This window comes from Mesoplodon mirus (assembly GCF_964341445.2).
Source record: "Mesoplodon mirus genome assembly, chromosome: 4".
NCBI lineage: Eukaryota > Metazoa > Chordata > Mammalia > Artiodactyla > Ziphiidae > Mesoplodon > Mesoplodon mirus.
In genome coordinates, this window is record NC_138979.1 from 61,968,132 (window position 1) to 61,989,913 (window position 21,782).

The window sequence follows — 21,782 nt, forward strand, 5'->3', positions numbered from 1 at the left end:
CGCCTCCCCCCGCCCGGGTGCCCGCCCCACTGCACACCCCGGAGACTGAGCCGAACCCGAGGTTCGCGAGCCCGAGATAGGATCAGAGGTGGAGAAGGATGGTGACTCGTGGGATGGTTGGAGGTCTGGGCCGTCTTCGGAGGGGCTCCGACACTGGAACGGGGTTAGGGAGAACCAGGGAGGGCGGAGTGTGCATGGAGCGGGAGCACGAGGCCCTTTTGTTCTTGGGGCTAGAACAAAGAAGGAAGTTGGAACCATGTGAATACTTAAGTAGGGGCTAGAGTCCTGCAGAGCGAGTGCCTGAGAGTAGAAAGTGAATAGAAGGTATTAGTATTTTTTGTATTTCCATCAGGAAATGTCACAACGTGAGAGCCCGTAATCTCTGCCGAAGTAAGCACTTCTGTTTCCAAGCCTGTGTATTTAAATCAATTATTGTTGCTTTTCCTACATTCTTCTCTAAGACATTTTCTGATTTCCCAGTAACTAGCCAATAACAAGTGATGACAGCGGTTATCAACGAAACAGCTGTTAACTCTTGCCATCTTTCAAGAGAGCAAGTTTTGAGAGCAGATACAATGTTGCCTCGTTAAAAATCGTGAATACGATTATCTTAGGTTCTTTCCTTTTCCTGGAAAATGAGACCAAAGGGTGTGACCTGCTCAGGCAGACACCCTGCCTGCAGCTGAATCACAGGCCTTCATTATGCTTTCCTGTTAGCTCAGATAAGCTGACAAGGAAAAAGTGACCACCTAAATTTGTCTGAGATAAAATATTTTAATTTCTTCTGTAAGTCCTTTCTGGTCCCCTTAGTTGTAGATAGGAAGTAAAAGCTTGGTTATTGAGGTGGTAAGAGCACATGAAGTTGCTGAGAGGAAAAAAAGCCATGCCTCACCAGGGAGAATCAGATTCCTCCCTATTCAGAGAAAGAGGGATGGCATAAATGGCCACCTCTGGCCCCTGAGCTAAACATGAACTAAGTACAGTGGTGAACAACACTGGAGGGGCAATATCTGGCCAATGCTGGACTATGTTGCATTTTAAAGATCTAAATCTATATATATTCCCATGATTGAAAAGCAACGTGTATTAAACTGAAGAGCTGATAGCAAACTACTGCTCTTCAGTTACAGATATTGATCATCCAATAGTTATAAAAATGCTGTCCATGAAACTTTGGCAGAGACTAATCCACCATATTTTTGCTCACATTAGATGTATAGTGAAAATTTGTCACAGAGTTTAAGGTGGTTGTCATTACTTTGCTGAGAAGCAGCATAGTACAGAAGCAAGTGTAGGTTCCATCATATTTAATTCCAATTCCACTCACTAGCCCTATGACCATATCCTGTAATTTAATGAGTCCATTTCCTTAAAAGTAAACTGAAGACAATTCTTGCTCCATAGGGTGAGGTTTGATCAGATGATGCTTGTGAATGAGTATAGCACACGGCCCAATAGGGGTCCTCTTTGAGAACTGACTAGTCCTGGAGGTGTTTCCTTATGACGAGTGCCAGAACATATTTCTCAATTCAAGTAACTGTTTGCCCTTCTCTGAGCCATCCTCCTGAATCAAATCTTCATTCCTCTGACCCAGCAACAAGTAACCCCAGGGCTACAGGAAACAGGGGAGGCTGAGGGAGGACACAGACTCCCCTGGAAGCTAGCTCCTCCTCCACGAGCCAGTCCTTTCACTGTGCTCATAGACCTGGCAGGATAGGAGAGGGGGCTGCTAGATTCACTGGACCGAGGTGTGAGTGAGGGTGTAGATTGCTGTGTTACCTGTTTGGATTTTCGACCACGGAATCACAGAATCTGGAGTTTAATGATTTAACTCTTGATGGTCATTTGGAGTCCCTGGAGAGGTAGGTTTGTCAGCAAACAATACCCCCGACCAAACCCTGCAGCCTAAAGACAAGCCTTGGCCCTGGCGAACAGGGTAAGGTTACAGGTTTTACCATTACGTGACCTCTTGGCTTCTGCCTGAAATAGCACTGTTACTTCTCTCAGGCCAATACAGTTTCCAGGGCAGCCCACTGGCCTGAATGTCAGATTTAGAAGTGCTTATCACTTTGGACTTCATATGCCCTTTCCAGAGCCAGACCAAGTAGACTGTAATTTCTTCTATGCCTTCCTTCAGATTCCCAAGGTCTCTTCAGGCCCACCAGAGTGGCAGAAAATCTTAATTCCAGAGTATCCCCCAGACAAATTGTGGAAGGAAGAGAAAGTTGGCCTTTTGGAGTTAGGGATAAAGAGAGAACAGGTTGTCTGTCGGGGAAAGGGAAAAATTCATGGAGGGGGAGACTTGGAGGGGTGGTTACCACAGAGATGGGTATGAGAAGCCCATTCCAGGGTAAAGGAACAGTAAAAAAATGTTTTCTGAATGCAGCTGTGAGGAAATGCCTCATCAGCACTTAGAAGGAGGGGAGATCTTGAGGAGTCCTTGTTCATTCCAGTGCAGGAAGTACTGCCTCAGCCAACATGGCCTCCAACAATTTTTCTCTAGCCCAGAATTGCTAGGGCTCACAGGACAAAGCCTCCTTAGGGTGGGTTAGTCCTATCCACCAAGCCACTCCTGTGGAGGCCTGTGCTCTCTCCTTTTTCCCTACAAGTGTAGCCAGAGCTCAGGCTCCCTAAGATGCAAGTGGAACTGTAAGCAGACCCTATTCCCCCAAAGTAATCCAGATTTAGAAGACCAAGAAAGGCATCAGCGGGAATTCCCTGGCGGTCCAGTGGTTAAGACCGCCCTTCCGCTGCACGGGGCACAGGTTCGATCCCTGGCCGGGGAACTAAAGATCCCGCATGCTGTAGCCAAAAAATAAAATGAGAAGTTTTACAAAAAAAAAAGGAAAGAAAGGCATCAGCAAACAATAGATCAAATGCCCCCTTCCCCAGGAAGTCTTCCTACTACAGTTCAATCATAATCCGCATTTTCCTTGGCACCATACTTCTAGTCCCCACCTTCATGCTCACTGGCTACAAGTTAACCTGACCCACTTATCCTAGGAAGGACAGCTAGGCCAAAGGAGACTTTGGTCTCCTACATAAAATAATTTTTGTAGGCAATACTTTAACTTAAAGGGTGACATCTTTGGGCTCCTTGCAGGGTGCCTCTGAAATATTTGTGGAAAAATCTATACAGTACTCCCAGAGACCGATGCCCCTTCAAATGAACTACTTTATTCCCCCCCGCCTTCTGGGGGAGAAGGACCCTGAAGGAATTAGGTGACCCCTGAAGCTTCCTCCCCGCCATTCCCAAATTGATCCCAGAAGCTGAGACATCATCCACCCAAACCTCCATCTCAGAATCCATCCTGTGAGAAGCTGGTAAGTAACCCAGTTATGACTCAGCATCAGACTCTTCCCTTCCTCTCCCCATTGGCCAGAATGAAAGGCAGAATCTAGCAGAAGGCTCCTCCCCTATGGATGGCCACATCCTCACCACAAACTGAGTCATGGCCACACCCTGCCTGGATGGAAAATTACCATGAGAGGTAAGGGGAAGGTTTAACTCCAGGAGTTTTAAGTTCTCAATCCAGAAATCACAGCCATCTACTCTCCACCTGGAACTAATTGAGGAAAACATTTTCCAGGCCCTATTTGCCCTAACAAAGCATGGCCAGGTCTAAATGAGTAAGGCTGCTTGAGCCCAGGACTATGTGAAAGGTACGAGGCCACTGTCAACCACTGTGTGTAGTATTTGTTGTCCTGGCTTCGGTGAAGGATGATGTCTTGCTCAGATCTGGCTTTCACAGGCTCCACCTCCCCACCTCCAAGGCAGCCAGGCCTGGGTGGGAGAAAGGGGCAATCCTCCTTCAACTCCCACTAGAGGCTGTAGGAGGATTCCCCTCCAGAAACTCAGGGCCCAGTACAATTTTCCTTGCAATGAAAGCATTCTTGTTATAGGAATGCTGCGGGTTTTATTAGATTTGTTTTACACAATACATGTTTTGAATTTTTTCAAATATGGTTATGTATGGCTTTCAAACTTCTCAGATTCGAAAAGTTCTGATGCTGTTATGTAGAACACTATAAAATGGTATATTTGATTTCATTACGATTTTATTAGCATTAAAAGACTACTATGCATATGCTATTTAAAAAAGTGATTCCTGGGGGCTTCCCTGGTGGCGCAGTGGTTGAGAGTCCGCCTGCCGATGAAGGGGACGCGGGTTCGTGCCCCGGTCCGGGAAGATCCCACATGCCGTGGAGCGGCTGGGCCCGTGAGCCATGGCCACTGAGCCTGTGCGTCCGGAGCCTATGCTCCGCAACAGGAGAGGCCACAACAGTGAGAGGCCCGCGTACCGCAAAAAAAAAAAAAAAAAAAAAAAGTGATTCCCATGAGGCAAGCTCAAGTTTTTTGAGTTTTTCTGGTAACACACACCATCTGTTCATCACTTCTCATTCCATCATTTGCTAGTACTTGCTATGTCAGATGCCACTGATAAAGAAAAACTGTAAGAAATGGTTAAAAATGAGAAAAGTCTATTACCAATTTCAGAAAATTGAGCAAAAACGTCATTATAACATCTGAGTAGCCAAGCACCTAGGTTCAATTCCTGGAACACCAGTGGGAGCAGTTTGAGAACCCCTGGGGAAGTAAAAGAGTTAAGAGCTCAGGCCCTGGAGTACAGCAACTCTGGTTAAAAACCCAGGATGGCCACTAACCAGTTGTGAGACCTTACCCACATTATTTAAGATCTCTTAAAAAAAACCACCATCTTCCATCTTTGTTGTCAGGATTAAATGAAAAAATATTTGTAAAGTTTGAAAGGCTATATAGCATAGAACCAGAATGGCAGCTCTGGAGTCTGGTTGCCTGTCAGTCACTAGCTGTGGAATATGGACAAATAACTTATCCTTTGTGCCTGTTTTCTCATCTACAAAATGGGAATAATGGCATCTATTTCATAGGCTTGTTTTGAGAATTATATTAGTCAATACAGGTAGAGAGCTTACAACAATACCAAGCACACAGTAAGTAAGCCAAGGTATTAGCAAATTATTAAGGTGCTTAGCATAATGCCCAGCACCTACCTAATAAGAACTAAAAAATGTTAGCTATCTCTGATACTGTACAGGTGAGCTGCAAGGGTCCTCCCACGAGGCAGGAATTTCAGTTAGGGTGGACGCCCTGATGGGTTCATTTACTTAGAGAAATTTCTCCTAGACCTGAAACCAGAATGGGAGAAGAGACTTGTAGAGTCAGAATGTAGCAGTCTTTATCAAGAAGGGGTAAAGGGGGCTTCCCTGGTGGTGCAGTGGTTAAGAATCCGCCTGCCAGTGCAGGGGATGCGGGTTCGAGCCCTGGTCCAGGAAGATCCCACATGCTGCAGAGCAACTAAGCTCGTGCGCCACAACTACCAAGCCTGCGCTCTAGAGCCCGCGTGCCTAGAGCCCGTACTCTGCAACAAGAGAAGCCACTGCAATGAGAAGCCCACACACCATAATGAAGAGTAGCCCCCGCTCACGGCAACTAGAGAAAGCCCACGTGCAGCAACGAAGACCCAACGCAGCCAAAAATAAACAAATAAAATAATAAGTTAAAAAAAAGGGGGGTAAAGAAGTTTAAGAAACAGCTCCTAGGGGGATGGACCGTTAAGAATGGTACTTCCATGTTAAGTTCAGGCTTTGTAGTCTTAACTACAAAGCAGGTAAGATACCCAGGCAAAGAAGGTTACCTCCAAGGTAGGATGAAGGTAATGAAAGACAACAGGTAGTCTAGCACAGGCTTTATAAATCAAGAAGCTGTAACAATTTTAAAAACCCTATACTTGGGCTTCCCTCGTGCTGCAGTGGTTGAGGGTCCGCCTTCCAATGCAGGGGACACGGGTTCGTGCCCCAGTCCAGAAAGATCCCACATGCCACGGAGCAGCTGGGCCCCTGAGCCATGGCCACTGAGCCTGCGCGTCCGGAGCCTGTGCTCTGCACTGGGAGAGGCCACAACAGTGAGAGGCCCGCGTACGGCAAAAACAAAAAACAAAACAAAAAAACCCTATACGTAAAAGCCAGGCTTGTTTAATGCTTTTTGTAGTCTCTGTGCTTATATTCCTGTTTTCTTCATTAATAGTTCATAAAATATTTGGCAATATCCAACCTGTCTCTTAGAACTAACTTAGGGTTTTAGGTACACAGAGCACAGCCTAAAGGCCAGCAGAAGGTTGGCAGTGGGAATTTCAACAGGGAGATATGGCTTTCACTGAAACAGTTAGGTCTCCTCGAAACAGCTGTCTTCCCTCACACTGCTATCCTTGGAGAATCTGGATTTTGTTTCATTAAGGGAGGCTTTATTTCCTTAGGATCTCTTTATAGATTTCAACCTGCTTCCTGCACCTGCCAACTCTCCCCCCCACCTCCCTTATCCCGAAGAAATAGCTGCAAGGAGGAGGAGAGTAGGGCCCAGCCCCCAAGACACAGAGCAAGGGAGAGCGGATAGGTTTTGTGCAAAAAGTAGAGGTCCTAAGGAAAGGAGATCTGAGCTGCTTTGGCCTCAGTGGTCCTTTTAAACCTTGAAGAAGAGTCACCAGTGGTATTCCATATCCTTCTCAGTTTGTGTCCTCTGCATAAGTTTCCTTTATCTAATCCGTTGATTAAAATGTTGACAGATCCGTAGTATACTAGATGGACTTAGCTTTGACTCCATCCAAGATAAATAGTCCCAACCCTCATGATATTCCACTCTCCCCACCCCCACCCCCATATGGGGGCTTGGGGCAGGTGCTGGGCCAAGGTTAGTCAGACCACAGTGATCATATCCAATCCACAGCACCTTCCATTTTATTGTTTTATTTACAAACAGGGTGAAGTCAACTGGGAAAATCGGGTAAGGAGTCAGTCTGGGCCATCCAAATGTGGAGTGGTTCTTGGGTCAGTCTCCACCATGAAGGCCGTCTCTTCTATCCTTTTCCTGCCCCTTGGTAATGGCCTCTTGATTCCTCAGGGCAGCCTCGGCTGCTGCTCCTGAGCCCTTTTATGAGGGCAGATGGATCCTGGGGGAACGGGGGTGGTACGAGGGCTGGGGCCCCCTCAGTTTGTGTAAACCTGAGTTCCGATCACACGCATGATTTCCTTCTGTATCTTGGGGTCCTGAGTATTAATGTTGGCATCGCCCACCTGACCATCCTCATATCTGCCAAAGATAGGGCAAGTGTGAGCATAAGAGGGAGAACAATACCAGAATAATGTCAACCAGTGGAACTGCATTTGGAGGTGTGGCCATCCCATCCAAGAAGTCAAAACCCTTTCTTGATACTCTTTAGGGTGGAAGAGATTCAGCTTATCTGGTTTCCTCTAAACAGACCTTTATCTATACCCATCCCTATCCTCCAAGGGGAAAGTCCCAGTGCCAGCTCCACTCAGGTAGCCAGGGACAAGTCTCTGATAACAGAAACAGACTTTCCCAGTAGTCACATATCATTATGCTCCCACCCTCATTCCTCCAAGTAATTCCCAAGGAACCCTCCTAGACTTACACAAAGAAGAACCGTGTGCAGACATGGTCGGACACAGGGCACACCCAGATGTTCCCATGCTTCTGGAGGTCCTTAGATGTAATCACTGGGAAAAGAAGGGCCAGAAGTTACACATATAATGCTTGGGTCAGAGGGTCCAGGCAGGGAAGGGAAGATATGATGCTTCAACATCACCCTTAGCTGGATCATGTGCCAAAGTTGCACCAGAAATAAAGGTTGGGGACCCAGAAAAACAGGGACTGGGTGAGATACCTACCTTCACAAAGTGCTATACAGTTTAGATTCCGACTCTGCAGGAACCTTGACTGAATGGATCGGGTCTGGAAGAGGAGAGCAGAGCCAGGTAGATGGTTATAGCTTTCCCTAGAGAGGCTAGTTAGCTGGTAATGGTTGGGGATGGAGATTGGGATATCCAGCCACCCCCCTGAAATTTTCGCTTTCCATAATCAATCTGGATGAGTCCAGGCTTCCATCTTTACGTTTTCATGTCACTGGATTTAAACTCAGTCTCTGCTTTCATACTTATGACTGAGGCCACAGATGACTCTAGAAATGTGTTCATCTTAGAACATATCTGATTCCTTCAAATGATCTTTAAACCACCACCCGCCACCACCTCCACCACCACCATTGTTTCCCCATCCATCTCTGTAGCCAAACTTATCCCAGAGGAAGGGTCCTGCCTCAGTGGAGCAATGGCAACTAATAATACCTGGGGGATGGTATTCATTCTGTTATATCTCTGGACCAGCTCGTCCTTGGAGGGCATCCTGTGCTGTCCTTTTCCCATTCCTGTCACAGAAAAACACACCAGTTCATTCACACATTCCTTAATCAAGTATTTAACGAGTGCCTACTATGTGCCAGGCACTGAGCTAGAGACGCTTGGTGATACAGCAGTGAATAAAGCAAACAGTGTATCTGCCGTCACAGAATTTCGTCTGATGGAGATTACAGGGAAGGAACAAATAATTACAACAGAGCATGGTAAGGGTTATGATGGGGAGAATATAGAGCACTGTGTGAGCCAGAGGAGGAGAACTAGCCTAGCCTCGGGGTTTGAAGAAGGCTTCCTGGTGATAGCTATGCTGAGAACTACAGGATTAGGAAGAGTTAGCTAAATGAAGAGGGAAGAAGTATTCTAGGCAGAGATAATAGGATATAAAAGGCCTGGAGGAAAAACAAAGCAGTGTGCCTTAGTTTGTAGCAGCTTAGTTGATGGCAGAGAAGTGGTGAGAGATGATGTGGAAGAGATAAGCTAGGATAAGATCAAGCAGGTCTAATAGGCCATGTTAAAGCAAATGGAGTTTATCCTGAGAACATCCGGGAATCACTGAAGGGTTCTAAGACAGGGAGTAACACAAGAAATGAGTCAGGAATGAGGGGCCTAGGAGAGTGGTGACATCAACACCTCGGGTCAAATGCCAGGCTGAGTGAAGTGACTGGAGAGGAAGCAAGCAGAGCAAGTCAGATCTGCTCTAGTTCAAAGTTACATAAAAAGCTCTGACCAGGGTCATTCAGAGAAAAGGGAGAAAGCACAGCAGTTAAGTGATGAATAATTTTCCACAGGTAACCACAACGGCAGCTACCTTGAAGAGTCCTGCTTCCTTCAGAAAGTCCTCCCAGACTTGAGGAAGAGGTGCCAATTCACTCATTTTCACCCTATCTGAATCCATAAATCCTCCACCATCTTTGCCCCTCACTGAATAGCCCTGTTTATGACATTTATAGATTCATTCTGGATTCTTCCTACTTAGATGTGCACAGTGCTTGTGTGCCCCTATTCCCAACTCTTTCTGGCCTATGATTAGGACTTCAGTCTCCGTATTCAGCTTTATCACAGGCCCAGCCTTATCACAGTCAGGGATGAGTCTGTGTATGAGACCATGAGACCCAGGAGGGAGACGGATGAAGATGGGGAATGATGCTATCACTGCAGGCCATAAGCAGGGCACTTATCTCACCAGTCCACCCTGGAACTTTCTATTATTACTAACTCCACGCTGCTGCAAGTCTTGGTTTTGTGATAGCCATGGTATAGAAGTAGGGATGATAACCACTGGACTGACATTCTTCACTGCTCAGGCTGTCAATTCATCATGCACTCACACTGAAGCCCCATGACAGATATATTGCCTGAAAAAAATTTAGGGCAATGAGAGCCTCAAGACTTGAATTGCCAATTTCTTTCTCCTACAGGACACCCACCACCCCTCTGTTTACAACTTCTCCATTAGCCTTAACTAGGTTTAGCTCTGCATCCAAACATGATGATTTTCTCAGCCTGGGTATTTCAGTGCATGGTTCTGAGTGAAATTCCCATTTAGGTTCTATCCCAGATGTTAAGAGAGAACAATCTGATTTCTATGGCTGGTCTTAGAGCTGGCCCTTATGATATAATCCAAATCTTGTCCCATCCCAATCCTGTTGCACACTGTCCTGACCGTAATGACCCAATCATCTTCTGTCAGTTTCCCTGAGACCAGACACCCTGAGAACCTGGAGGCCAGAATAATCCGTGGATGCTTTGTGTCCAGGGTATACACTTGTGAGAAGCTTCTAAGCACAACTAAACACATAGATGGAGTTTACCATCTCCTTTCCCACTGTCCCTCATTTTAACCTGCTCACTATGGCCAAGTCATTAGAGGCTCCGCTAGTCAAATGAATGCTCTCTATTTACACTGACCCCCAGAGGGCACCCAATGTCACTAGGCTACAGATACCCTGAGGAAAAATAGAGAAAACCAGAGCAGAAAGGGGTGGAAGGAAACAAACAAAGACAGAGTTGGCCAAATGCTGGAGTTAACTAAAATAACTCGGACATTTACACACATCTCACCCAGCATCAGAGACTCTCACATATCTATGGGGCCCTCAGACTCAGTCATTCAAGCAAACTCTACCCTGTGAGTCCAATATAATGATAAGAACACTGGCCTAGAAGTTAGGAAAACTGGATTCCAGTCCTAACTCTGCTACTTAGATCTGTGTGACCCTAAGAAAGTCATTTAACTTTTCTGTGTATCTATTTTCTTACCTGTAAAGTAATAAGAGATTGGACAAGATAACCTATAACTCCAGTAGTAAAAGCATAAGGTATTTTGTATCTATAATCAAATCGACCTTCAGAGGGAGAAAGATGGTGCCGTATGATGTTTTTATGTTATCAGTACATGAAAAAGAAAGTTATGAAGTCAATAGAGGATTTCCCTGGTGGCACAGTGGTTGAGAGTCCACCTGCCGCTGCAGGGGACACGGGTTCATGCCCCGGTCCGGGAAGATCCCACATGCCGTGGAGCAGCTAGGCTCGTGAGCCATGCCCGCTGGGCCTGCGCGTCCAGAGCCTGTACTCCACAACGGGAGACGCCACAACAGTGAGAGGACCACGTACAGCAAAAAAAAAAAAAAAAAAAAAAAAAAAAAGAAGAAGAAAGAAAGAAGTCAATAGAGATTCCTGGCTCCATCTAATAACTAAAGGTATTCAGGCACTCAGTAATAAACAAAGGCCAATGGGAGAGGAGAGAGGGAGAGAACAGGGAGAAAACAGACAAGAAGAAAGAATTTTGTGGGCACTAAAAGCCAGGAGGATCTCACTACTTAGAATAAGAGCTTAATTAGAGGGAGGCTCAGGCTGGGACAAAGATAAAAATTGTGGAACCTAGACAAAGCCAAAAGACTACCCTGAACCCACCCTGACTGTGGACCCCAGGCACACAGAGTAAGATTCATTCACACATTCAATAAATATATATTCACTGGGCCCTTACCCTTCTTGGATTAATCATAACCTTTGGTTCACAACACACTATCATTTATTTAATAGGACAATGAATACCTACAGACCTAAGAATGAAATCCAAGAACTAAAACATTACCAGTGACTTACATCTAAGTGCTTCTAACTGTATCCCAACTATCTGCCTCCATTTGGGAGGTATCCACTATCCCAAAATTTGAGTTATGTTTTTCTTTAGTTTTATCACGCACACACTAAATAATTTTAATGTTTCAAATTATTTATTTATTTATTTATTTATTTTTTGCCTGCGTTGGGTCTTCGTTGCCGTGTGTGGGCTTCTCATTGCAGTGGCTTCCTTGTTGCAGAGCACAAGCTCTAAACGCACAGTCTTCAGTAGTTGTGGCTCATGGGCTCAGTAGTTGTGGCTTGTGGGCTCTAGAGTGCAGGCTCAGTAGCTGTAGTGCATGGGCTTAGCTGCTCTGCGGCATGCAGGATCTTCCTGGACCAGGGCTCGAACCCGTGTCCCCTGCATTGGCAGGCAGATTCTTAACCACTGCACCACCAGGTAAGTCCTAATTTTAATTTTTGAGCAACATAAAAAAGGCATTATACAGTAGTCCTCTGGGCTTGCCTTTTTTTTTTTCACTCAACTATTATTTACTCAACATTTTTTCCATGTTGCTGAATGCCACTGTTGGTTCATTTTCATTGATAATAATCCATTGTGAGAATATATTAAAATTTATCCATTCTCCTGATGATGAGCACTTGGGTTGTTTCTAAGATTTGCTGTTGCAAACAATATTACTCTGAACATTCATGTACACACCTTTGGGTGCACATATGCAGAAATGAAAATGCTGGGTCACAGGGATAAAATTTCTCAGCTTTATGAAACTTAACACCAAATGTTTTCCAAAGTGGTTGTACCAATTTATATTCCCGTGATAAAACAGATCCTGCTTATCTGCAACCTCTGGTACAATCAGAGGTATTATCAGATTTTTAAATTTTTGCCAATCCACATAGATGCTACATGGTAAGTCATATGGTCCTGCTTTTACTTCCTTGATTAACAGAGGATGAGCAGCTGCTTATATTTTTTGGTCATTTCTTCAGTGAGATGCCTATTCATGTTGTTTGCCCTTTTTTGGGGGGGGGGTTGTCTTTTCGTTATTTGTAAGAATTTTTAAAATGCATCTTTATTACTAATCTTTTATAGTTGTGTTACAAATGTCCTCTGGTTTGTAACTTGCGTTTTCACTTTCTTAAGGTGTCTTCTGATGAACAGAAGCTTTTCGTTTTAATAAAGTCAAATTTACCAATCTTTTGTGATTTGTAATTCCATCTTTTTCTATTCTCTGGGTGATTTTGTTTAAGATTGGGATAATTTGTTCTTTGAAAGTGTGACTTAAGACTCACTTGTAAAATTATCTGGGTTTAGCAGAAACTAACACACCATTGTAAAGCAATTATACTCCAATAAAGATGTTTAAAAAAAATTTATCTGGGTTTGGTAAGTTTTTTGTTTTGTTTTGTTGTGGCAAATTTGAAACTACTATTTCAATGTCTTTTACAATTTTAGAGCTATTCAGGCTTTCTATTTCTTCTTGAATCAGTTTTGTTAAGTTATATTTTTCTAGGGATTTATCAGTTTTGACAGTCTTCAAATCACTGGCATAAAGTTGACAGAATTCTCCTATTAGCTTTTAAAATTTTACTATATCTATAGTTATGTTCCCTTTTTCATTCATAATATTATTTAATTGTGCTCTTTTTCTTCTTAATCAATCTAGACAGGTTTATCTGTTTTGTTAGTTCTTTAAAAGAATCATCTTTTGGCTTTTTTGAGCCTATCTATTGTACCTGTTTTTATTTCACTGATTTTGGTTCTTACCTATATTAACTTCTTTCTTCTACTTTGTTTGGTTTATTCTGTCATTAGAGACTTTTCTAGTTCTGTTATTCTGGAACTAAGTGTTATCTTTATAAGTTACAATTAATGGAGAATACTAAATAGTAATTTATAAAAATCTAGCACTGGCCCCTTCATATGGTAGACATGCAACTATATGGTGGCTCACTTTTATATAGAGACTATACAGAACAAGAACAAAAGACTGAAAAGGAACTCAGACATAAACTTGAAACAATGAGAGAGCTAAGTCAGATTCATTTTCTGAGCTGGACAAAGCTGAACTCATCTCCTGACTAGAATCTGGACATTGTTTATGCCTTACCTTTGGAATAAAATGCTTCCTCTTGCATTCAACGTGACTAATATAATAGTGTATAATTATACATAGTTTAAACTTTAAAAGGTGGTTGACAAGGAGGAGAACAATGTCTCCAAAAATGTAAGCCAGTGGAAGGGGCTCAAGCCTTCATGTGCATTCATATATAAACTTGCATGCACGTGTGGTGTGCACATACACAATCTATAATGACAGGCTAATGCCAACACCAAAAATGTGTTCTCCAAAGAGCCTAGTTTCATTTCCCAGTTATTCCTTAACCCACTCCCAGGACCAAGGCCCCACAATGAATAAAACCATCCCCATGGAGAAGAGGATACCTAAGAGAAAGGGAGATAGTTGGCCTCAACTTGCAAAGAATCTAAATTCCTAATGAGAGAGAATAGAGAAAGATTATGTATCCATGATTGGGAAGAGAGCTGACACAGACCAAGTATCCATGATGAAAGAGGAGACAGCATAGGATTATGTATTCACAAAACGGATGCAATGTAAATAGAGTCATTGTGACCAAAGATTATTTCTTACCTGAGTATCCAAAGGAAATACTGGAGATGGGGCTCAGGTAGATGCCTTTGCCATAGGCTGCTCCATGCAGCTTGCAGGGAAACACCAGGATGAGCAATATGAGCCTGGGCCCACCCATGGCTGTGTATTAGGCAGCCACAAGGCTTATCCAGCCCCCTGTCCCTCCATTTAATCTTCTCACTCGCTCAGATAACTTTAGGCACCTACTCTTGAAAAGCTGATTGGCTGAAAAGTGGATGCAAGTTAACCCCTTTGCCTGTGAAATAGTAGATATTGATGCCTTGGAGAGTGAGGAGTGCATTGAGTCTGTCCCTCAGAAGCCATGCTCCTGTCCCTAGGCCTTGGTATATATGCAGATCCCCACCCTCCAAAAAAGGAATACAGAACAGGCAGTCAGGAGGAGGAACAATAACTATTCCTTGGAGTCTTGCAGGGCAAAGAAATAAGTCTCCTATATCAACTCTCTGAATGAACAGTCACATATATTGAAAAGTTCTAACAAGTTAATTTATCACAGTGGCTGCAATCAGCAATTTATTATTTCTGCCTACAGCTACATTCCCATTCCTAAAAACATCAAAAAACACAGCCTAGGGTCAAAATACAACAGCCACATTCATTCTATACGTATAGTTTCAACTTCCTCCCTAGGGAAGCCTCACGGGAGACTAGGTTTGAGGACACTGAGGCAAAAACAGTTAAGTACTCTAGAGTAGACTTCAAAACTGAGTGGGGCAGGGAGGGGGGTGGAGAGAAAGGGAAAAGGGGCACAGCCTCACCTGCAGCTTGGTGTAGGATGCATTGACCAGCCCATTGCGCAGGATCGAATGCCAGTTCTCAATGTGGGACCCACTGTAAGGCAGGGTAGAATATATGTCTCCTCATGGAATGAGGTTCCCAGGAGCACTTCCAAGACTGCCACTCCCACCCATTCTCACACTCACAGGACATGAAGATGGACACAAATAAACCTAGCAATGGATGTGCACATGGATATAGTCATAGGCATGCAAGATGTGTGTGTGTGTGGCTAACCCTTACATCTTAATATCCAGTCTCCTCTTCTCTTCCACACTTCAAACAGTCCCATCCTAAATCCTCAACTGCTGGTTCAATATTTTCATTTGCCTATTATCCTGCTATCTCAAATTAAACAAATTCATCTCAAACTCAACAAGATTATCACTGATCCCAAATATGGCTTCCAGTAATGACTTCACATCTCTTTTAAGGAAAGGGTACCACCAATCCCTTTAAGTTACCTTTAATCTCTCTTTTTCTCTCTCTCCTCTCACAACTGGGCATAAATTGCTCATTTCCTTCAAAGTAGCTTTCAAATCTATCCCTGCTAATCTGTTCCTTCAACCACATCTTTTTATATGTAAATGTCATTTCTCCTCAATTACATCACGAGTAGCTTGAGAGTAAAGACTGTATCTTATGTATCTTTATCCTCTACAGCACCTACCACAATAGCATGTAGTATCTGTTGACTGATTGGTTGATGGACATAGATAACACAAACTCATATGCCTCAAGTGAACTTGCCTTCCCATCCCTCTACATTATTTCTGCCTTATCCAGCACCCATCCCCAGCCCCGCCCCACTCCTCACTGGAAGGCAAAGGTGCTGCCATAGAGCTTCTTGGCGGTCCGGAACCGAGCCTCCTTGGCGGGAGGGCTGCTCAGCAGGAGGAACTGGTGTGAGGTGTGCATGAACTTCAGCTGCTGCCCAGGGTGGGGGTGGGGTCAGGAAAACAGAGCAGAAATGGAGATCAGGGAGGGAAGGGAGCAAATTAGGCTTGCACTGACCCCAAAGAAAGGAAATATGCGTAGGCCCAAAGACTACTGAGACAAGCCCAACCAGGCAGGTCTAGGACCAATTCAGTTAGCTGGTTTGGAGCCCCTCCCTGCCCCTCACCAGAAATTTAGTGTTTAGAGGGAGAATGGTCACTTACCCTGCTGAGAGGTAGTTTGACAATGTGTGACCTGTTACTAGAGATGATCCTAGGACAAAACAGAGAAAAAAAAAGGATAGAATAAGTGTGTGGTTAGGCCGTCCTGAACAAAGTAGCAGCCTTGCTCTGCCCCTGGGAGAACAAGCAAGGATTCCAGAGCTGTTTGAGTCCATGACACTATCTGGATATTCCTGTGGGTGGTAATGTTTGCGTATAAAAATGTAAAAGCGAAGTTACTGACCAGGGACCAGCAAGTTACTGGGTAGTTAAACACAATGGATGAAAGAAAGAGAGGGGTGGGAGGTGGGCTGCTACATCTAGGGAGAGAAAAGGATAGAACAAAAGGTCAGCACAAGAGGTCAGCTACCAAAAAAAGTTAGAAAGGTGGGGTCTGTGTTAGGATGTTGACAACTTACACTTGGGATTTAGAAACTTAGAACTGGGGCTCAGGAGCCATCCTGCCTGAGCTCAAAGGAAGGCTGAAGGCTCTCAGAGATGAAGGGAATGGAAAGTTATTGTTTGAGCTGCAGAAAAAAAAACAGAAGAAACTAGAACAAACTTCCTGAGGGTTTGGGGACAGACTGGGCCATATGTAGGCTGAACTTAGAGGACAGGAGAGAACAAAGGCATAAACTGTTGAGGGCTCAGCAAGGGAGTATTATCTCTTATAGGGGACATGGTTTTTTCCTTCTGTGCTTCACTCATGTACCTGTGATGCCATCCTGGATGGTCTATGCCTGGTCATTCCTCATACTAAGAGGGAGCATGTTGAATTGAGAACGTACTAATGTCAAAGGCTGACTAGACAGAGGGAAGTAAGCTAGAAGGGGAAAGCTATGTCAGGAAAAGAGAAGAGAAATCAAGATCAGGGAGGGAGGGCAAGGGGTGGAGGGAAATAGACAAAGGTCAGAACCCTTGCTAGGAAAAGGGAGTAATAATAGTGCTTCAAGGCTCTGGACAGTCAACATCAACAGGGAAGGGCCTGAGATATGGAAAGGGCGTAGAAGAGGGAGACAGACTTCTCTGCATGCATAGAAACCCTAACTGAAATGAAGTGTTAATTCCTACATGCAAGCAGCACTCAAAAACCTATTGGGAAACAAGAAACACCTAAAGAGAACTTGAGACATCACATTAGAATTTGTGGGCTCTTTGTAGGATCTGAGTTCCTGTCAAGGGCCGATGTATCAGTAAAACCCAAGAAAGAGCAGCCATAATATCTATAACCTTGGGAAGGATGCTGAAACCACCTCTAAGAGAAGGTGTAGGCTCAATGTCTGATACTATGCCCCATTCCCCCACCCACCAAAGGATGAACCATTCTACTCATACCACTGCAGAAGAGGATGGGCCAGGGGATCCAGCTTGTCCATCTGCTTCTTGATTTCCAGATATGAGCCCTGTAAGACAATGGCCATAAGGTTATCTCCCAGGAGAGATAGGAGCCCTCCCACTTTCCACAGACTATTAGGACCCAGGGCAAGGTAGGCACTGAAGACCACACCAAACCAAGAGGAGATGGGGTTCCCACCCTCAAGGACCCCAGTCAGGTTGGGAAGACTCATAAATAAATATGAAAATGACCGAAAATGCTTACAAAACAACATGCAGGTGGGTCTCCCTCATTTTATGCAATTCCTACAGCCCTAAAAAGTTGATTATAAATCAAAATAAATAAATAAATAAAATCAATGTCCCAGAAAGATTAGGCTAAGGAATCCTGTGATAAAACTTTACATAAAACATAAGAGTCCCTCTGACAAGTAAATCATCCCTCCTGGGTGTATGTTATGTGTTAATCTGAACTGTGATATATAGGATTTGCTGAGAAGAGGCCCACCTGTAAATGTGAGTACAAATGAATGTCTATTCATGCAGAGATTGCAGACGAGGGGTGGGGAAGTCTGGTGAGAGACAGCCTTGAGTCAAAGGATGGTCACTGCTCCATGTGGCTGCCCCACCCCTAGAAGGATAGAAGATGTAGGCCCCTGGGTCTAGTCCCTTACCTCCAAGCCCCCCTCCTCACCCTCCCAACTCTGGACAGAGGTCTTTCCCTCACTTCTCTAATGCCCTAAGAATTATGGAAAAAACATTAAATAGGAACAACTTGTGAAGGAATTAGCAGCAAAGGTAAAGGTTGAGAGAGACGTAAGGAGTGAGAAACAGGAGTAACAGAGCTAACAAAACAGAGGACAAAGACTGGGAAGGCTAAAGAGGGAAAACTAAAGAGAATACAGTGAGGGACTTGAGTAGCATCTCTACATCTTCACTCCACTTGCATGAATTTCAAACAGAACAGGGCATTTGAATGGGCAGGCAGGGGAAAGGCAGAGGGCAGAATACCTGGGTCATCTCCCGGATGGACATCACACTATCCAGAGCTTTCTGAAGTCGCTCATAATTCTTCTTCTGTGGGGAATCAATGGGAAGAGAAGAACCAGATGAACAAAAGTGGAGGAGATATGATAAAAAGGAGGGCCAGACGTACACAAGAATTCTAGGCCTCAGGGAAACAGCATAGTATGTCATGTTAAGAACACAGATTTAATGTCAAAAAGTTCTAGAACCACATGCTAGTTCTTTTTTTTTACCAGCTGAGAATAATAGGGTAAGTTACTTAACCTCTTAGAACCTCAGTATCCCTGTATGTAAGTGATGATAAAAATTCCCACTACCCTCAGAGAGATGACCTGAAGATTAAATAATGTAGGTAAAGAACCTGGTATAGTGCCTGATACATAGCAATGAAAGTAATAGTGAAGCACTGTGCTGGGTACTTGTGACGGTTAATTTTGTCAATCATCAACTGTGTTAATTTGGGCCATGGGTGTGTCTGGGTGTGGCTGTGAATGTGTTTCTAGAGGAGATTAACCTTTGAATAGCAGACTGAGTAAAGGAGACTGCCATCCCTATTCAGGTGGGACTCATCTAATCAGCTGAAGGCCTGAATAGAACAAAACAGCTGGGTAAGAGGGAACTTCTCCAGCCTGACTGCCTGGAGCTGGGACACTGGTCTTTTCCTACTTTCAGACTGGAACTGAAAAATCAGCTCTTCTTGGATCTCGAGCCTGCTGGATTTTGGATTGGAACTTACACCATCAGTTCTCCTGAATCTCCAGCTTGCCCACTACAGATCCTGGTACTTCTCAGCCTTCATAATCACATGAGCCAATTCCTTACAATAAATTTCTTTCTCTGAACATCTCCTATTGGTTCTGTTTCTCTAGAGAAACCTAACTTATACAATATTTTATATATATTATCTCCCATTTTTATAACAGTAGATATTATCTCCTTTTTATAGATAAGGAAATTGAGGTTCAGAAAGGTTAAGTGATTTGCTTAACACCATTCAGCTAGGGAGTAGCAGAACCTCAAATGGAATCAAGGTCTGTCTGGCTCCAAAGTCTGTATTATTCCCTATCATAACATAACTAATATTAATCATTCTCCCCTTCTTCTGAGAAACTCAGAAGTTATTATTTATCTTATATTATTAGTTATGTTTAGTTATTTATTCACTAAAATGGCTAAAGCAAGAGTTCCCAAGAAACAAGTGCTCCATTTCTTCTGTCCCCTTATTCCAAGCTATTGGAATGACAGCCCAAAGTCTTCCACTGTCTTTTACCACCTCTGTTCCTGAGTCCTGATTTTTTTCCCAAGCAACTATACCTTAGGATTAAAGGCCAGAGTCTTGGGATCAGTGGGGTCCACCACAGAGGGATAAGGCTCAAAGATGATGCTCTTTCTAGGGGACTCCAAAGCTGCCCTACACATGGCCACCAGCAGATCCACCACCTTAAGAGAAAGGAGACAAAGGGGGCAAAAGCTAAATGATTTCCCAGTGCTGGGAGTCACACAGTACCCAGCATAGGTCTACCTTCTGGAGGTTCTCAGCATTTCTCTCTCTTTTTTTTTTTTTTTTTTGTGGTACACGGGTCTCTCACTGTTGTGGCCTCTCCCATTGCGGAGCACAGGCTCCGGACATGTAGGCCCAGCGTCCATGGCTCACGGGCCTAGCCGCTCCGCAGCATGTGGGATCTTCCCGGACCGGGGCATGAGCCCATGTCCCCTGCATCGGCAGGCGGACTCCCAACCACTGCGCCACCAGGGAAGCCCAGCATTTCTCTTTTTTTTTTTTTTTTTTTTTGCGGTATGCGGGCCTCTCACTGTTGTGGCCTCTCCCGTTGCGGAGCACAGGCTCCGGATGCGCAGGCCCAGCGGCCATGGCTCACGGGCCCAGCCGCTCCGCGGTATATGGGATCCTCCCAGACCGGGGCACGAACCCGTATCCCCTGCATCGGCAGGCGGACTCTCAACCACTGCGCCACCAGGGAGGCCCAGCATTTCTCTTTTTAAAAGCAAATATGAGGGGTGGAAGAGGGATGGATTTGGAGTTTGGGATTAGCAGATGTGAACTATTATATATGGAATGAATAAACAACAAGGTCCTACTGTATAGCACAGGGAACTATATTCAATATCCTCTGATAAACCATAATGGAAAAGAATTATGAAAATGGATGTATATATATGTATAACTGAATCACTTTGCTCTAAAGCAGAAATTAACACATTATAAATCAACTATATTTTAATAAAATTTTAAAAAGACAAATGTTTATGATTCTTCCATTAGAAAATATAACCTCATTATAAAAATTCAAGAACAATGTTTAAAAGGGTGATTAAAAAAAAGAGAAAAATCATCCCCTTGCCCCCAAATCTCACTCCTCACAAGTAACTACTGCTAAGTTTGATGTATATTCTTCCAGATATTTTCCCTACAGAAACTGTTATTTTATTATATAGGCAATAAAAAAAAGCATTGTATTATACATACTGTTTTCTTTTTTATATATGCTATAATTTTCTATCCAAAAATATCTACTGCAAAGGACATACCATCATTCTTTAACTGGACCCTGTACAGAGGGGCTTGTATCCATTTTTTTTTTTTTTTAACTATTATGAACAATACTAGGGAATTCCCTGGAGGTCCAGTGGTTAGGACTCTGCGCTTTCACTGCCCAGGGCACAGGTTCAAATCCTGGTCGGGGAACTAAGATCCTGTAAGCCACGTGGCACAGCCAAAAAATAAATAAGTAAAATATTTTAAAAAACCCACAATACTATAGTGAACATCCTTTCATAGGAAAGCATTTCTGGAGATTAAATTCCAAGCACTGAAACTGCTGTGTTCCCCAGCCTTTCTTGATCCCAATTCCCCAGCAGCTTTTCCCTCCCCCATACCTCTGCTCCAGTGGCCACCTCCTCTGCAGCTCCGGACATGACTCCCAAGGTGTAGAAGGAGAAAACGCACAGTTCACGAGTACAGACGGCTGGCTGAATGGACATATTAAAGAGATGGTGGTGGCAGGAGGTGTCCAATAAGAAGGTATCATGGTGCAAGAGGGGTGCCTGACCTCAGACAACTCTAGATTGATATTCACATATCCTCATCTTTCCAAACAGGACTGCTGAGATTTGCTGAGAAAAACAATTATTTCTAGAGTCTCAAGGAGTGTGGACAGAATTCTACTTTTACCATAGATCCAGGAAGAAAGGAAAAATGGAGAGATGAGGAATTAAGGGGCCTCAGCTAAGGGTGCAAGAAAGAGGGTCACGAAGTAGAGGCATATACCTTGAGCATGGACCCATTCTGGAAGACATGCTGCTCATCACACACCACGCAGTACTCATTCAATGTTGGAATCCTCTGCTCTGCATATTTCATGATCTGAGGAGAGAAGAGACTCTACTTATCTTTTGGAAGCACAAACCCAGATGTAGGAAATAATCTGAACTTCTTTTCCAGTTACTCTCCTAC

At 44.0% G+C, this 21,782-nt stretch overlaps 1 protein-coding gene across 4 annotated transcripts in view; it reads right to left on the bottom strand.

The window, feature by feature from the left end:
• Positions 1–6,756: 6,756 nt before the first annotated feature.
• The window catches only part of PARP6 (poly(ADP-ribose) polymerase family member 6), a 28,231-nt gene continuing 13,205 nt past the window's right edge, over positions 6,757–21,782 (bottom strand). For 2 of the 4 annotated variants that reach the window (XR_014293806.1, XR_014293808.1), the window contains exons 12-22: positions 21,597–21,692; positions 21,206–21,298; positions 19,625–19,750; positions 18,296–18,361; positions 17,285–17,352; positions 15,953–16,001; positions 15,610–15,722; positions 14,774–14,846; positions 8,182–8,261; positions 7,726–7,789; positions 7,485–7,554 (exon numbers count right to left, since the gene is read on the bottom strand). Coding sequence is in view for 1 of the 4 variants with exons in the window: in XM_082618074.1 (XP_082474200.1) it covers positions 7,024–7,126; positions 7,470–7,554; positions 7,726–7,789; positions 8,182–8,261; positions 13,995–14,064; positions 14,774–14,846; positions 15,610–15,722; positions 15,953–16,001; positions 17,285–17,352; positions 18,296–18,361; positions 19,625–19,750; positions 21,206–21,298; positions 21,597–21,692 (1,086 nt within the window). In the remaining 3 variants the exon portion in view is untranslated. Of the gene's footprint in view, positions 7,127–7,469; positions 7,555–7,725; positions 7,790–8,181; positions 8,262–13,994; positions 14,065–14,773; positions 14,847–15,609; positions 15,723–15,952; positions 16,002–17,284; positions 17,353–18,295; positions 18,362–19,624; positions 19,751–21,205; positions 21,299–21,596; positions 21,693–21,782 lie in introns of those variants that run through there. The other 2 variants (XM_082618074.1, XR_014293807.1) reach the window with 2 other exon arrangements.